The 18620-nt window shown below is 35.3% G+C and overlaps 1 protein-coding gene across 10 annotated transcripts in view; it reads right to left on the bottom strand.

Annotated features, from left to right (window-relative positions):
* Positions 1–18620, bottom strand: part of RAPGEF2 (Rap guanine nucleotide exchange factor 2) — a 239177-nt gene that overhangs the window by 80861 nt on the left and 139696 nt on the right. The window contains exon 1 of one of the 10 annotated variants that reach the window (XM_045552199.1): positions 6082–6198. The exons of the other annotated variants lie outside the window; for them this stretch is intronic. Within the exon in view, the coding sequence (XP_045408155.1) occupies positions 6082–6135 (54 nt within the window). The 5' untranslated portion in view covers positions 6136–6198. Of the gene's footprint in view, positions 1–6081; positions 6199–18620 lie in introns of those variants that run through there. 10 annotated transcript variants of the gene reach the window in all.

Here is an 18620-nt window from a genome sequence, read left to right as displayed (position 1 = left end):
AGCCCTCTCTGTTAGCAAGCCCAGTGGAAAACCTCCCCAAGAGATAAGTTTATTTCATCTCAGGAAATACATCTGTCATAATAGACAAAATAAACATCAGATAGTGAAGAGGTAGAGTCTCACCCCAAAAGAGGCATAACTGGGCATCTATAATTAGTCCTGGTTTTTTTTTTTCCCCAGCATTGCTAAGGAAAATGCATCAATCAAATTATACTAAAGAGACACTCTCCCCAATGTTTACAGACAAGGTCAGACTGTCATGGTAGGATAAAAGAACATTTTTAAAAATTGAGTTTTCTTAAAGCTGTTCTAGTTAAGAGATAGGAGGGGGAAGTGAAGGAGGAGGCTATGCTTTTTTTTGCTAGATCTTCAAATTATAGTCATTAATTTGTCAGGTATCCTAATATCCTCTACTCCATTCTCTACTCCATCACTCCAGTATTGACCTACTTCTCTCTAACACAATCCACTCCAATAGTGACGACTTCATTGTTTTTCTTCATAACCTTCTGTATGCTCATATTCTTCTACATCTTCCTGCCTTGGGCCCTCACATGTTATTCTTCCAGCCTAGAAATGCATTCTCTATACTGTACTCTTAACAACTGAGAAACAGTTTTAAACTCCAACCATATCCTTAACCCATGGTACACAGAAGGAGGAGAATTCACCCAAGATATATGATCTGTCATCTAATGGTAAACCCCAAACCAATTTATAAGCGCCAATTAGAAGAATCAATAAATTACACATTACATATAAAGTGCTACTGAATCACTATTCAGAGATAGCAGAGATAAATATGAGATAAGGAACAAGTCAAAGTCAAATCAAGAGCCCTGCAAGCTGAGAAACAGGAAAAGAAAATGAACCTGATGGTTTATAATCAGACCAGCTTGTCCTAAATAAAATAAATAAATAAATAAAGCATAGTTCTCGTATGTTTATAAGGGAAAGAATGTAAATTATAGACAACCTTAAGTAAACAACAGGAAATTAAACAATGTCATTAAGTTACATTATATCCTTCCTGGTTAAGGGGATTAAGAAATGATGAAAATGATAGTTATGGCTACAAATGAGTCATGACCAGTACAGACTTAAGAGAGGTGATCATGAATTGAAGCTGGGCTTCATGACACATCCAGGGTGCACCAGGGCAGACACAGGGGAGATGAAACAGCAAAGCTCAGGGCTTCTGGTGGGACACAGTGGTCATGGTCTGGCAGTCAGAGATTAAAAAGGGAATAGACAGAGGAAGTTGAAGCATGAAGTTTATGCTTTTTTGTTTTTGTTTTTTTGAGATGAGGTCTTGCTCTGTTGCCCAGGCTAGAGTGCCGTGGCATCATCACAGCTCACTGCAACCTCAGACTCCTGGGCTCAAATGATACTCTCGCCTTGGCCCCCCAAAAGTGCTGAGATTACAGGTGTGAGCCACTGTGCCCCGACAACCTTTAAAGAGTTGAGCAGCAAAAAGGAAAATGTGTATGATGGTAGGGCCGAACACAGAAAAGTAGGAGGAGGAGGGAATTGGACTAAATGGCATCTATCCCTGATCATCCCAACTCAAGTCTCAAGGTAATTTAAAAAGGATAGATGCATTATTGACTGAGCCAAGCAATGGGAAGTTTTGTAAAATAATTTGATCATAATACTGTTGCTCTTTTATATTAATAGTACTTGGAATGTCACACATCCCAGGAAAAAGAGTAAAGGGGGCAAAAAGCAAGCACTTTTTCTCAAGTTGTGTATTCCACTAGCTAATACCAGCTCTCATAATTACAGTTACACACCTAATGTTGACCAAATTTGACCACAAATTTAGTACTAGTTTGTGGGTCAAGCGATGGCTATGAAATCAGACAAATGTAGATTCTAGTGATGGCTCTACCATTTACTAGGATACGCCCTTGAAAAGAACTTTTTAAAAAATTCAGTTCCATATCTATAAAAACTGACAATATATCTTTCCTGAGAGGTTGGTTCTAAGAATTAAGTCAGATAATATATAACATAGTGTCTGTCACACACTAAATGCTCAGTAAATTATACCTATTGCAATTTATTCTCTACATTTAGGGAATAAAGATCCAGGTACTTTCTTATGTATACCACTATTTTTATTATTTAATTATGATTTGAGGTGTGGTTTATTATAAGTACAGCACAGTTCATAAATCAATTTCTATAAAAATGTAAAAATAGAAAACAGGTTATCACTTTAAAAGCATCAAATTCATTTACTCTAAAAATTTACAAAGTTTCTAAGTTGTCCTATATAGCAGACTTTCCAAAGGCATCTATGCTGGGCAAAATGGGGAGAGAGGGATTCCATGGTAACAAAAAAAAACCAAAATAGTTGGTAAATTGAGTAATGAGACTTTTAATACTATCCCAACATTTTCCCCAACTTATCAAGCTTACAAAACTTTTTCATCTAACATCTATTAATAGTCTTTACAACTGATGGTCCATAGTAGTCTTTTGAAAAATGCAATTTCATAATACATTTCTGAAATGTTAATAGTCTCCTCTTATTTAAAAAAAAAAAAGATTTTTATATTTTTATGTTCACAAAAATCAAAAGATTCCTCCGAAGACTAAACAAAAAGCCTACATGACTATAAAAATACAGCCAGTGCTGGGTGCATTTTTGGTGACACACAGGTATTCATGTTAGTGTTATGTTATCAACTGACCATATACAATAGGGATGGGAAGGAGGCATGATAGATATGTAAACTTTAAGGGGCTAAATGACACTTTATTAATCCAGTAATTCAATTAAGTGAGAAATCCAACAGTTTTTATTGTACATCCATTATGTGTCAGCAACTGACATATGCCCTAAGATAAAAAATGAATAAAGAATAAAAGCCCATGACAAAAATATTGGGGGGAGAGAATAAAAGCCCATAAAAGATCTGAAAGATTCTCACAAGGTGAGATAACTGAGTTTACTACTCGTACCTAACTGTAGCTTTAAAAAAAAATGGCCTCCGCAATGTAGTATTTTTGTTTTTTTCTGTAGTCAAAGAAGCAAAGGTACTTAAAAAGCCAAAAACTTTACAAAGAAGCAAAAATAGAAGTATTTGTGAATTTAGTAAATTTTACTCATTTGAAATTAGCACTGACACTATTCTCATAAAGCCTCATAGGTTGAAATAAGTTCTCACTTATTTTTGCCCAACAACTGTTGAGTCACCTGTTATGTGCGAGTCAGAGTAATTATTCTCTTATTCAACTCCTTGTACATAATCATCAACTTAAAGGTCTGATTATTAAACAGTGAAGTCTAGATAACCAAAGGATTCGTCAACAAGTATATAGCAAGGCTGTGATATCATAAGCTTCCAACTCTTCTGCATATGATATTCTGAGATGGCAAATTCTGGTATTTTAATTTCTAACAAAGTATCATGAGAAATACCACTTGTGTTTTCTATAAATTGCTTGATCCTAAGTTATTTTATGGCGTTCCTGCTGTCATAGTATTACACTAAATTTTAGTAAAATATAAAGCACTTGTCAAGAAACAGATACGCTTACAGAGTAGATACCCGGCACTCTATTTATGTACCATTTGGTGTTATCTGTCCCAACTAATCTTGTTTTCACCAATCGAGTGATATGTTTTCCTCTCCCTACCAGTAAATAAATAGTTTCAATAGTTTTCCTTGTTCATTAAATTTATATTATTATTAATTTAAATACCCCCTCCCCCTCCATTATAGGAAAAGATATATGAAAAAGGTAAATAAAGGGCCTGTGGTTTAAATTTTGTTTCTAAGGTTCCTCAAGTACAGTTTAACTAATAACGCTTATTTTACCTGGAAAAATCATGACTAAAGGAGCTTAATTTCAAGGGCCCTGTTAATAAAAAACTACAATGGAACTTCTCTATAACAACATTTCCTATTAGTGAAATCAAATATGAGGTTGGTCTTCTTTTGGATCTGATCCAAAGAGATTTAATTCGTGAAGTGCCACAAGGACCTCATTATGAGGGGGCTGGTCTCCCAACACAGCTATTGCCTTAAAACATCCCCTTTCGTTCATAAGGTGAGATTAACGCCTAATATTCATTTCATCTAAGAAAATCTCAGATTTAGTTAACAATTTTATTCATAAAGAACAAAACCAAATTATACTCATGAAACTAAGCATCTAAATATTCTAAATTTGTGGCCTGCTATTTATAAATTTACAAAGCCTCAGCAACTTATATCCATTTTTAAAGTTTAACATCTCATCTTTTTAGAATACATAAAAGACAATTTCTGTACTGTAATGCAATAAGCTGCTAGATGCTAACATGTAGAAGTAGACATTTCAAAAACATTTAGAGCACTATATAAGCTGCCTACATTTATGCATTTTCATTTTGCATATTTAAAATAATTGTATGTACGTGTATGTATCAATCATGTGAATTAGTGTGACAGCAGAAAACTCCCAACATGGTGATAGAAAAGTAGCACTGTGAGAACTCACATTCCTGAAACAGGAGGCTCTGACTTGGTGTGAGGCATAGAAAAGTGTTTCTCAGAAACAGCAGTAGCTGCCCATGGGATTTCAGCATGACAAACGCATAGCTGACTCATGGGATCAATTATAAAGAAGCAATACTTTTTTTCACGGCACTAAAAAATATTCTGTGTTTTCATCACTGATTAGTACATATTAAGAAGTCAAAGGAGCTCCCCTGATGGTTTTATTACCAAATCAATAGCCAAACCTCTCCCTCCACTCAAACCTACATGTGAATGCCTCACTACAGATTCCCGTTCTCAATAACCTTTCTCGTGATCTCTCATTAAATTCAACTACAGAAACATTTTTTGAAAACTATTCAAGTGTTAAGTTAAAGCTGAATTCTCAAGCTTTAGTTTCTGATTATAAAAATCAGCTGCCCAGTATTTCTCAATGTTAGTGATTTTGCTTTAAAAGATTTGTTGGTCTCGTTTAAAATTTTTTTCAATTACAACAAAAGTGGAAGAACAAGCCGGTTGTAATTTACCCTCCCCTCCTCCAAGAACACTATTATACCCCCTAAAAAACGGTTTTCCCTGAAGAGAAAGAGCAACAATTCCCATTTTAAAGCAGTTCTCTATGACGTGCTGCCAAAGCACAAGCAGCGTTTGCAATACTTACTGAGAGCTTCTCCTGCTGGCCCATAACTCCATGGTTAGCTGGGATTGCTAGTGGTTTCATAATGAAGAAACATATGCTGAACTGAATTTACACATCATGTACCAATCTCTCACGATGGCAAGTCACCCTCTACAGCATTAAATTAAAAGAAAAAGGAAAAAAAAAAAAAAAAAAGAGGGAGGAGGGAAAACCAAGCTGCAGCTTAAAGTGTCACTACTGGTAAGCTTAAAAAACCCTTCACACTTGTAGACCAGAAAAGGAATCCGAACAACGGTGTTCGTCTCCATTTTTATAACATTGAAACTCTAACCATCTCAAGCTATGACAAGACCGGGAAAACCTCACACAACTCTCGGTCTTCCAAGGAAACAAGATCATTTCTGAGATTGAAGAACAAGAGGCAAAAGAAAAGGAGGAAAAAAAAAAAAAAAGAAAAGAAAAAAGCTAAAATGGCTGACTGCACACAGACTCTCCTCTAAAAGGCTTAATACAGAATTATATTAGTCAGGGTGGTATAACAACCAGGCGTTAGCATTCAGCCAAGCATTGGTAACACCCTTGTTTCATTTGCAATCACACATACAGACCCCTGCAACCAAGAGAAAAAGAAAGAGAAAGAAAGAAGAAAAAAAAATCAGGGCAGAGCGTGTGAATCGGGACCTCCTCCCTAGCTGCTAATGATGCTGACAGAGTGGTGACCAGTGATCTCTGTCCCACTCCACTAACCAAGTTTGCACAATTAATCTTAGCAGCATGACACTGATGGACATTTAATTTAATGATGTCTGTCCCTCACACTCAACACAAGCATGCCTGCTAGCAAGAGAGTCACTAACAGAAACACAGCACATGCACACACACACACACAATCTCAAGAATCATGAGTCTGAATGCAATACACCAATATAATTACATTATTGTGCTTACTTTGGAGGACCATGGCTGCAGGCAGTTGGCATAGCAACGCACAAGGAAAGCCATTTCCTGGGTAGAGAGAAAGCTTCCTTTTCTAAATAAAAAATTCCTCTTAGGAAACAAACGGCATTGCTGCTTCCTGCAGAAAGCAAGACACTGTAGTCTGTCTCTTAACCTGCAAGGCTCACACTCAATGCAGTTCTAGTGATGTAAGTGGATTTCTCTCTCACCCTCCCTCTCCCTATATACACTGAAATATTCAGCTCAAATGGTACACACATTCCTTAAGGCTCGCCCCCTCCTCTACTTAACCATTTCAGTCATTAAGGTAGCAATGGACAAATCAGATAAAGTAACAAGCTCTTGCCTGTATTATATCAGCGGCTGTAGGTTAAGCAAGTCTCAGAGGGATGGAATCCATTGATTGCTGACTCCAAATAATATCACTGAAGACAGGGTGGGAAAACGGAGCAAGGACTTACTTGAACAGCTTTAAACTAAAACATGATTTTTCACCAAGGTGAAGATAAAGGAATCTATGTGACCTCTACCCCACCCTCAGATATCACTGTGCTACAGTAAACAAATATCTATCAAAAATTTATAAAATGCACACTTGACAAGCTTTGTAAAAATTTAAAAGATGTGATTTTCACAAACACCCCTACGCACACACATACACACACACAGAGATGCACAGACTGCCTTGCAAATAATATAAAAATAAACCCAACCAGGTCGTGATGTTTTTTTTTAAATCAACCAAACTTCTAAAGGTAGAGAGTTGAAATTAAATTAGGATACATTATTCTACGATAAACTCTTTATTTCACCAAGGTATGTAGGTTATTTGAAAGACTGCATTATAGTGAAGAAAGGATAAGGATGTTTCAACTCTGAAACACTGGTCAGTTTCTCACAATCAGATCTATAAATGGTATATATAATAGAAAACAGATATGGAAAATGTGGCATTTTTAAGAATTGACTTTGGAATTGTCAATACTTGCTAACTTGGGTTCCTTGACTCTACCTAAGACTGTGCCCGACCTATTCTCTTTCCTTCTTTCTCCTCGTATCTAAAGCTGACCATGCTCCCTCCATATCACTATTTTGGATCCTTCTCCCCACACACCCCAAACCCTTTCTTAAACTTCTTATATTATCCATTATCTTTGTTCTCCCACATATATTTCACTCTCCCCCACAACCAGAGGTCCTCCCCACCAACTTTTAAACGTGCAGGTCTCTCCCATCTCAAAACCAAAACAGAAACAGGAGCATTCCCTGGACCCTGTATTTTCCTATGGCTACAGTCTAATCTCTTCTCCCACTTCACAACCAAATCTCTCAAGAACCTGTTTTGGCTTTCACCAGTCCCTCATCCTGTGCGCTACTCAAATGAAAACCACAGCGGTCCTGTTATACAATCTATACATCTAAGAGTTTTCCTTAACACCCTTCTCCATGACCAATCCATCACAACATCCATTTATTAAATTCTCTGATTTTTCTCAAATTTAGATTTCTCTTCGTCTCTGATGCTATCATCCCACTCCAGTCATTAATTTTTGCCTTGAGAACTGCAAAAGTTTCCTTAATAAACTGTCTGGATTCAATTTTAATCCCATCCACCCAACTCATTTACCATACTACCTCCTGAGATCTTTAAAAGCTAAAGTCTGATCACCTTACCCTCATCCACTGACCCCCTTTTACAAATTAAAACCCTTCCACGGCTTCCTACGGCAAGATTATGATATGGGTTTTGGTCTTTATGCCAGGAGCACTGGAAAGCCATGGAACCTGCATGATTTATACACTTTCCAAACTTACACCATGCTCATGCTCACTCTCTGCACTGCAAATTGCTTGGGCTGCGCTTGCTACCTTGATGGGCAAAAGGCCCTTGCACATGTTATTTCCTCTGCCCGAAACTTTCCTCCTACCTCCCCTTCTTGATTGACTACCGCCCACTCCCAAAAGTATATTGGTGAAATGCCCTCCTCTTCACTTAAGCACTTATTTATTAAGGTTGTGATTTCACATTTAGTGATGAAATTACTTAAGCAGCTGGTATCTGCTTCCCCCACTACACTCTAAGCTCCGCGATGGCTGTGCCATGTCTGTCTGTGTGCACTCACATTTTCACTGAATGAACGAACTCTCCATTCACTGGGAATGGACACTGGCAAAACCATATTTGCTCTTATAGACTAGTTCCTGTCAAGATTTCACATACTTTTCTATAACAGACATAATGAATGATTTAAAAGTAATTGTCTCCAAAAGGTAGAAGCAACAAAAGTGTTCGTCAACAGATGAATATACAAACAAAATATGGCATATACGTAAAATGGGACATTATTTAGCCTTAAAAAGGAATAAAATTCTGTTGCACACTACAGCATAAATAAACCTTGAAGATAACAGGCTAAGTAAAATAAGCCAATCACTGAAGGACAACTACTATATGATACTCTACTTTTTTAGATACTAGAGTAGTCAGATTCTTGTAGACAGAAAGTAGGATGGTGGTTGCCAGGTGCCGGGGGAAGGCGGGATTGGGGTGTTACTGCTTAAGAAGAGCTTCATCTGGGAAGACAAAAAGTTCTGGAAATGGATAGTGATAATGGTAGCAAAACAATGGGCATGTACTTAATGCCACCGAATGGTACACCTAAAATTGGTAAACTTTAATGTTATGTATATTTTATCACAATAAAAAAGTAAACGGCCACTCAAAGACTAAATAATCAAGTTCTACATCTTCCATCTAGCCCACATCCCACACATCCATGTGCCAAAAACTCTTTTCCAAGTCAAATTACTCTCATGCTGACGGTATCTGACCTTATACCTGAAGGTTTCCCATTGCTCGCCTCTCTCTGGAAAAATATGTCACTTCTCTCAAGAAGGAAACTAACCTAATCGGGGAACCTGACAGATGAGGTAAGAAAATCACACATCCTCAGGCACTGATGCTTTTCTGTGCTGAGTTGGTGTGATCTCTCTCACAGCCTGGCTCTATGCCTACAACCTACATAGCTTCATATCTTAAAACTCTTAACTGTAATACGAAAATTTTATAATCCACACTATCTTGTACGTTGAAACACAATTATGCCAGGTTATAATATGCCAAACACTGCTTAAGAAATAAAATACAAACACAAGATTTAGGAGAATCACATACTATAAATTTTACACCAACAAGAATAAATCACACTTATCTTGAAGTAGCCCTAATTTGGGTTATATTTACCCTGTTCCTTAACCATCTAGATTAGCAAGTAGCATTAAGTGGATCCAGCTAAGAAAAAGGACCCTGTAACAACTTTCTGCCCTGTGTCAAGAACATCCAATGACTTCTAAATTATTAGCAACAATGTTCCAAAAGATGGAAATTACACAGTTCAGGAAACTATGCAATGTAAAGGCTTTCTGTACTAAATTTAATAGCATTGTATGCATTTATATTTTTCCACCTAAAGTATTCACTTTCTAATTACTATGAAATTGAGAAAAATGGTTTGCTGTTCTCAGACATGATTAATCATATTTAGAACTTATACAATGTTTATTTATAGAGCCTAACAACTCTAGGTTTCTAATATCATTCACTGCACTCAATAGTTACATATTGATTTCTTTTCTCTTTCTTCTACCCCAGAGGAAAAATAATACAGGTTGGGAAAAACTTTATAGGTATGGCAGGAGGAAGTTATTCTCTGATACCAGGAAACAAGAAATTTTACAAATTTGATTTTTAATGTTTTATTGTTTCCAAAAGAAATGACATTTAAAATGCTATTTTCTATATGAATACACCAAGCCAATTAAGAACTAAGCCACTGCAAAACAAAGGATGGTGGATATGGTCAGAAGTTTTACCTTTCTTTTCCTAAACCCAATACATCCCCCATTAGTATTATACTTTCTTCTAAAAAGAAAAGTTGATTATCTGACTCTTACGCTTTAACTCAAGCCTTCATTTCCACATCGTTTGTTTCATTCTTGGTTATACCTCAGAGGTCAATGGCACACCCCAACCCAAAACAGTCCTACAGAAAATCTGGGCTAGAATTTTATTTCTCTGCTTTGACCAAATGAAATGGTACTTCAGCTTCATTATTAAAAATAATTTAATTATAACATAAAATATGACAGAAACCAATGTAATGCCTGAAATATAATACATGCCGAATAAACATCTGCGTTGGATTTTAAAAGAGGCTTTAGAAATACTAGCAATCTGTTACTTGAGTTAATGTCCAGTATCAAAAAAAAAAAAATCACCCAGATATACTTCAGAGATATGAAATCTTTAGGCTATTTCTCTCTTTAATAAAAAAGTTTCTGATAGCAAACTATTTATGTTGCATCTGATTTATAATTAGAAAATTAGGCTGGGTGTAGTAGCTCATGCCTATAATCCTAGCACTTTTGGGAGGCTGAAGTAGAAGGATTGCTTGAGGCCTGGAATTTGAGACCAGCCTGGGCAATAGTGACCCAGTCTCTACAAAAAAGTAAAAAATTAGCTGAGCATGGCGGCGCATGCCTGTAGTCCCAGCTACTCCAGAGGCTGAGGCAGGAGGATGACTTGAGCCCAGGAGTTTCAGGTTGCTGTGAGCTATGATGATGCCACTGCACTCTAGCCCAGGCAACAGGAACCTTGTCTCCAACAGAGTGAGACCCTCTCAAAAAAAAACAAAGAAAGAAAAAAAATAAAATTGATGTAGCAACTATCCATAATAAATACACTTAATATTCATACAAAGCATGTTTGAAGAGAAAGATAACAAGATGACATGATAGAGGCATGCAGAAAAACCAGTAAAATAAAGAAGCCTGTAAGTCAGTGGGAAATTCCAACCTGGGGCTTTTAAAAATGCACTTGCTTGAAAAATGAGCAGACATTAATAGCATATTTAACAAAGCTTACTTCATTTCCTAGAATTTATTTTTTAAAAAGGCCAGACTTCTTCATCTTACAATGCTCAAGGTTTCAGAGGTGAAGCCCTTGAATACCAGTTGCAAATCATTTCAAAGCTTTTTCTAGGGACAAGGGCTTCAGACAGGGCTTCCTACTATAATATTTCATAAAACAACACTCAAATGTAAAGAATTAGTATCTGTATTCCTAATTTGGCAGGTAATATATTTCTTTGTGATTAATATGTTTGCATGAGCACAATGAATTGTTAATAATCCCCAATTATTTTGTTTTTATTTAACAAAAACACATGAAATATTGTATCACAAACTGGACTATAAGTTAGCCGGGGTCGGGAACCATACAACATTTTATTTATCTGGTACTGACAACAATAGATTATGTTTTATTGCCCCGTACTTGCCACAAGTAATTATTAAAACAAAGGAGGAATGCATAAGTATAAATATATATAACTATTATGTACCCTTAAGAATTAAAAATTAAAATTAAAAAAATTAAAAAAGAATGAATACATAAGTGATTTCACTTAAACTTCAAAACTAACCTGTGAAGTTATTATTTCACAGTTTTTAAAATAAGGAAATAGACATAGGATGGCTGTGTAACTGTAAAAGATGTTTAACTTCTTTACTGACAAAATCAAGTTTAACAGGGATAAATATTAACACCTACAAGTGTACTATCAACATGCCACTTGTACAGGATGGGGGCACTCAGACTTGAACAATTCACAGGGCAGTGGGAGGTAGGAGGAGTTATCTGTGAAATTGAGCTAGCCAAAAGCTCTCTATGATCCAATGCACAATCCCGAAAACCTTAATAAAATTTTAGGGTACATTATCAGATGTATGATGTCCAGAGCAAGGAAGACAGGAAGTTCTGTTGTAATCTGCATTGTAGAGTATTGCAGGACTTTATGTAAGCAATGGCAACCAGTAACTAGCAGAAATAATGAATAACTATAGTATTCATATGGCAGAAAACCTGGATGATAAGGTGTTTAGGAAAGCTACAAAAAGCCGATGATGTTTAATGCAGAGAAGAGGCTTAGAGGAATAGGATCTTTTTAAATATCTGAAGCAGTTATATGAAAATGGAATATTAATATTCATTTGTGTTGCTTCAGAAGAGATCTAGAAACCATGAACTAAAATTAGAGAGAGGGAGGTTTCAGTTAAACATGAATTTCTTTTTTTTTTTTTAATTTCAATAGATTTAAGGGGTACAAGTGTTTTTTTGTTATATGGATTAATTGTATAGTGGTGAAGTCAGAGCTTATAGTATACCCATCACCCAAATGGTGTATATTGTACCTGATAGGTAATTTCTGATCCCTTCCCTCCCCTTCCCCTTTCTAAGTCTCCAAAGTCCATTATACCCCTCTGTATGATCATGCATACCCATCACTTAGCTCCCACTTATAAATGAGTACGTGTGGTATTTGTTTTTCTGTTCCTGAGATACTGCCCTTAGGATAATGGCCTTCAGTTCCATCTAAGTTGCTGCAAAAGGCATTATTTTATCCTTCTTCATAGCTGAGTAGTATTCCATAGTACACATATGCTACATTTTGTTAAGCCACTCATGAATTGGTGGGCACTTGAGTTGATTCCACATCTTTGCAATTGTGAATTGTACTGCAATAAACATACAAGTGCATGTGTCTTTTTTGATATAATGACTTCTTTTCCTTTGGGTAGATACCCAGTAATGGGTTTGCTGGATCGAATGGTAGGTCTACTTTTAGTTCTTTAAGGAATCTCTATACTGTTTTCCATAGAGATTGTAGTAATTTACATTCCTATCAACAATGTATAAACGTTCCCTTTTCACTGCATCCAATGTCTATTGTTTTTTGACTTTTTAATAATGGACATTCTAATGGGGGTAAGATGATATCTCATTGTGGTTTTAATCTGCATTTTCCTGATGATTAGTGATATTGGGCATTTCCATATGTTTATTGGCCATCTGTATATCTTGTTTTGAAAAATGTCTGTTCATTTCTTTTGCCCACTTTTTAATGGGGTTATTTGTTTGATTCTTGCTGACTTGAGTTTCTTGTAGATTTTGGATTATTAGTCCTTCTTTGGATACAAAGTTTGTGAATACTTTCTCCCATTCTGTAGGCTATCTATTTACTCTGTTGATTATTTCTTTTGCTGTACAGAAGCATTTTAGTTTAATTAAATCCTATTTATTTACTTTTGTTTTCATTGTTTTTGCATTTGGGGTCTTAGTCACAAATTCTTTGCCAAGAAGAGTTTCTTAATAATTAGCCCTTCCCTACAATAAATAACAAGTGCTATGATTTACTAAGTTCTTACTTTGTACCAGGCACTGGGACACAAGTTTGACACATGTTACATAAAGGACAATCCCCCAAATACCAGCTCACACTGCAATTTAAAAATCTTAAACCACAGGCTTAATGTCAGTGACTATAAAGAAAATAAACAAACTGCAATAAGTGGTAGAACTGGGAGATTCTTAAAATCTTTTCACATTCTTAAGGTGGTCTTATCTAATATGGCTGTTACCAAACATCAGCTGGTGACAAAACGGCAGTGGAAAGGGTGGTATGACAAGGAAGGACAGAAAAAGAGACACTACATGAATGCAAGTGCATCTATCTTGGGATAAGATTTCCTGGTAGTAACTATTCTTTATTGAAAGACTTTTGTCTATTTTGGCAGCGAGAGGGAGAATATTAAAATGCCCTTACTTTTAAAAGAATGATAATGATATTGATAACCGGACAATAGTTACAAGTTTTCTTACAACATCCTTACTTGAAAAATTAAAAGTTGCCAAACTTAGAAGTGGGTCAGGGAAAGGTGATTTCCTTAATTTAAACAGTAAGTTGAATTATTAAAAATTGTACACAACTAGTCAGTAAATTTTACAAAAGTTTTTATAAACCCTCTCAATTTACTTAACATAATTTTTCAATGTTCTTAAATATTACCAAAATGTTTCCAATATTTTCTGGTTCAGAAGCTAGCAATTTAATGAGTGGTATTTTTTCATCTCTAAAAACCATGACTAATTTTAGACAACTGTAAGTTGTTTTCAGTTCATTAAAGAGTCATACCTATGAAAAGGCCTTTCAGCAAGATTTTGGCTTTTCTTATTATAAGTGCGCTAAATACACTAATTACCCAGTCATCTCTTTGTTATGAAATGGTACTACTTAACAGTGAAAAGTGAAAATGGTACTACTTGACGGTGAAATTCCTGTATTGGAATGAAACTAGAAAGGTTTAAAAGGAAAAGAAAAAAAAAAAAAAGCTGTGCTTTATTGATCAGAGCTACGTGGTCCAAAAAGGGAAAACACTTGCAACAAGAGACTGTTGAATCAACCAAAGTCTGTCATTGTTACAAATATAACTCACGAATCGTTTCTTCACATTGGACATTCTATGCTCCAGACTATTTCTTTCAAAGATACTTAAATAGTAGGCATCTATAGTGGTTAAATTATTTGATACTTATCTCCTTTGCATCGAATTTCAAGTTTAAATAACATAAAAAACAATATATGTTAAATTCATTTTTAAAAATCAATAATTTCCTGGATTGGGAATGGAGAAGACCTATGTTCATATTTGACTCCATCACTAACATTTACTATCTGAGTGCTTCTCCCCTAGCCAGGAAATACCATCACCTAGTGTTCAGAACTGTAGGTTGGTTTAATTAACAAAACATATGAGAAAACATCTGGCAGATTCGTATACTACAAACATTCAATAAGAGTCAGTTTTACGCCTTCCAAAATATTACAAGAGTCAGTTGTAACAAGATTTAGCCAACCCATTAATTAATCTTGTATAGTTGGCTGGGACTGATATCTTTGTGCTTATATCCTTGCGTAGAATTATTAATGCAGGTAGACCTATAATGCCACTCCTAGAAATACTAAATAATGCTGATTCTGTGAGTCTGATCCACAGATATCAACATATAACCATGGTGCTGCACACACCTCTATTATCTGTTATGCAGAGGGTATATATAAAATGGCATAAAGATACTATCTGCTTTCAAAAGACACTATTGACTTTCGAGTCTTGCTCTGTAACCCCAGCTAGAGTGCAGTGGCGTATCACAGCTCGCCGCAACTTCAAACTCCTGGGCATCCTCAAGAGACCCTCCTGCCTCATCCTAATGAGTAGCTGGGACTACAGGCGCTCACCACCATGCCCAGCTAATTTTTCTATTTTTTGTAGAGATGGGGTCTCACTGTTGCTCAGGCTGGTCTCAAACTCGACCTTAAACGAGCCTCCCACCTCCGCCTTCCAGAGTGCTAGTATTGTAAGCCACTGTGCCCAGCCTCAAATTTAATTTTTAACAGACACATTTTCATTTTTAAAAAATTTAATGTCTGGAAACAAATACCAAATGTGTAAGCTTTAAAAATGGCTTCATAGTCTTCATTCTAAAAGAAAAGGACATTAATTATAAAAGGAAGCATTAACCAATGGCCTTCACTACCAGGAATAGAATTGGGCCTGCCCTTTTGTTGTAATCAAATATATTCCAGACAGGAAATGTTTCCAAATAAACTTGCCTGGAAAATAATTAAATATAGAAGACTATCTCAATATAGAAAATATTTTAAATGCCACAGAAATTTTTTAAATGATTTATTGAAAGAAAAAAAAATTCAACCTACAGATATGGCCACATGAGTTTAAGATGACAACATTTAATCTTCTTTCTCATAAATTAATGAATAAACTAACAATGCCCAAACCACACACCCTCATTTCTCCCTCTCCTCAGCAGCTCTAAAAAGGGAAACAGAGCATTTTATCTATTCATATTTTAGTTATACTTTGAAATCATCAGTTATTACTATGCTGATATTTAAAAAGCAAAGATAATACTAGAATATTTAATTGTATACATGAGACAATTACAATTGTTAGAATTGCTCACAACTGGCCATATAGATCATATTCATGGAATATTACATCTCCTAGGTGTGCCATAAAGTAACATTTCACAGTATTAACACATAACCATAAATCTATAATGATCCACTGAATAGAATAAGGCATTCAATCATTCATTCTACAATTAACCCTTAAGACTTTAAATAGGATAACACAAGAAAAACAAGAAATCAGGGATGAACTTCAGAAATCATACTGGTCCATTCAACAGTGTGCCAGAATAAGCAAAATGTATTGGTCATCATACATTTAGTATAAACATATAACAAAACCTATTTTTTGATGGCTTGTGTTTTATAGGAAATAACTGTTTTTTTCCAGAACATAAAGCAAAATAAAAATTTGTTGGATCAAAATTTATGCTACTCAATTCACTGAACTTTTAAGATTAAAAACAAAAACAAAACAAACAAGATATTAATAATAAACATAAACTACTAGAAAACACGATATTTACAGTTAAAGTAAAAAGACAGTATGGAAGAAAATGACACAATTATTTAAAGGAGCCTATGGTGCCTGCTTACCACATAGAATATTCATGTGGCAATTTCGTTTTTCACCAAGGGAGACCCACCGTTTCAAATTTGAGGAGTGGAGACAACATTTCCAGTTCCTTTCCAAGGGTAGCTCTACGTCCTCAGATCATTACTTTGTCTTAGTAGTTCACTGAACCTCAGGGCACAGCCATGAGTTGTCAGTCACACTTTGCAGTGACAAAGGAAACTAGCCACTAATGTCTTAATACAGGCAGAGCAAGTGGATAGAAAAAGACTGAAGGCAGCATCTTTAATTAGATACAAAAGAAATAAAGGAGCCAGTAAAGGAAAAAAAAAAAAGACAACAGTTATTCAAAGTAGAGGATAACAAAGATAGAAAAGAACTCCAGAAATATATAAGAGTTTTGAGAAGAAAGAAGTTTCAAATATAGTCACATGTCACTCAATGACAGGATACATTCTGAAAAATGTGTCATCAGGTGATCTCATCATTGTGCGAACATCATAGAGTATATGTATACACACCTGGATGGTGTAGCCTACTACGTATCTCCGCTGTATGGGGATATGAAAAAGTTTGAGAACTGCTGCAATTAGGAAGCAATTAGCCTCTTAGCTCTTTTAAAGAATGCACAGTTATCAACTGCCCTCAGATTCTCTGTGTTTATACCCACTTCAGCAGAACCCTCTGACTGATAACTTAATCCACTTGCAGAATGGTTGGCTGCTCATCCAGTCCAGCCGAAGTCAGTACAAAAAGTTAGGCAAAAGGTTATACCAACGAGAAATTTTAAAATAGCAGCTGTCAAGAGCTCATCAGTAACGCCCATGCCAAGTGCACCAATATCATCGAGAATATCGATGATGTCCAAGTATTCCCTACATCCCAGTTGGTTGGGGATATGCTGATTCATAAATTAGCAAATGGGAAAAAAAATCTTTTTCCTAAAAACTTTCCTGAGTAATCCAAAATTCTTGATGATTCACATAGCTTTTTAAAGATTTGGTTTAAAGGCTTTCACAAAGAAATATTGCTTCCCGGCCTCTTGGCCAAGATCAAAGGTAAAATTTTTTATAAAGAAATGCTTATAAAGTAGAAGTGTGCTAATAAATAGAGAAAGGGAAATATTACAACTTATTTTTGAGATTTTAACTTTATTTTCTAACACTCCCAAATACCTTCGAGATTGTACTGAAACCACAAGTGACTGATTATCATTGCTATCCTCATAGGCATCTGAGTAAAAGTTAACACAACCTGAATATTTTCTTTTTCATATTACAGATTTGGCCCACTCTGCTGCTATATTATTTCTCCTCTAGGCCAGCTATTGCAAATTCCATCTTATATCCAACTGTCACCTGTCTTCCACTTTAAAGACAAAAAGGAAGAACTAAGAAATAAAAGGCTATCTGATCGTTTACTGAGTCCATAAGAAATTGTTCTAATACAATTATTCAGTAAAAGTTTTTTTTTTCCAATAGATTCTACAATTATTTTTTCCAAAATACCTCCTAAGTTATTTTTTAGCCTATGTGTAATTTCAATGATCACAAAGGATGGGAGGTACATCTGTGAAATGGGTACATTCAAGTCTGTCACAAGTTTACCACTGATATACTTAACACTACTGAGCTGTGCATCTAAAAATAGTTAAGATAGTAAAATTAATGTTATATGGGGGTTTTTTGGGTTAAATTATATACTTTAAATAGGCAAACTGTATGGTATTGAATTATATCTCAATAAAGCTGTTATTTAAAAAAACTGGAGGTTTGCAACTGATCAGTTATTTTTTAAAGTTTACTACTGAGATATTATGGATAATGACTAAATTTTTTTGGAGAGACTAAAGGGGAAATTTTTATATACATAAATATGCAAAGAAGTTAATAGGTATTTTTATTTTATTTTAATATAGGTAATCAAAATATTTCCTTTCACAAATGATTTAAATATATTTCATAAAATGCTAGAGTTTTATCCAGAGGTCAACAATATCTCCTAGATAACAGAGACGCATTTCAAGTTAATAATGTTTTAACACTGGATGCAAAACCAAAAGAGAACATTTTTAATCACCCGATATTTCAAACAGTGAAAACAGACAACTTAAAACTGATCATTTT

Source organism: Lemur catta, chromosome 5, assembly GCF_020740605.2.
Source record: "Lemur catta isolate mLemCat1 chromosome 5, mLemCat1.pri, whole genome shotgun sequence".
Lineage (NCBI taxonomy): Eukaryota > Metazoa > Chordata > Mammalia > Primates > Lemuridae > Lemur > Lemur catta.
The sequence above is the reverse complement of the archived record's forward strand: the minus strand, read 5'-3'. Positions and strand labels throughout refer to the sequence as shown.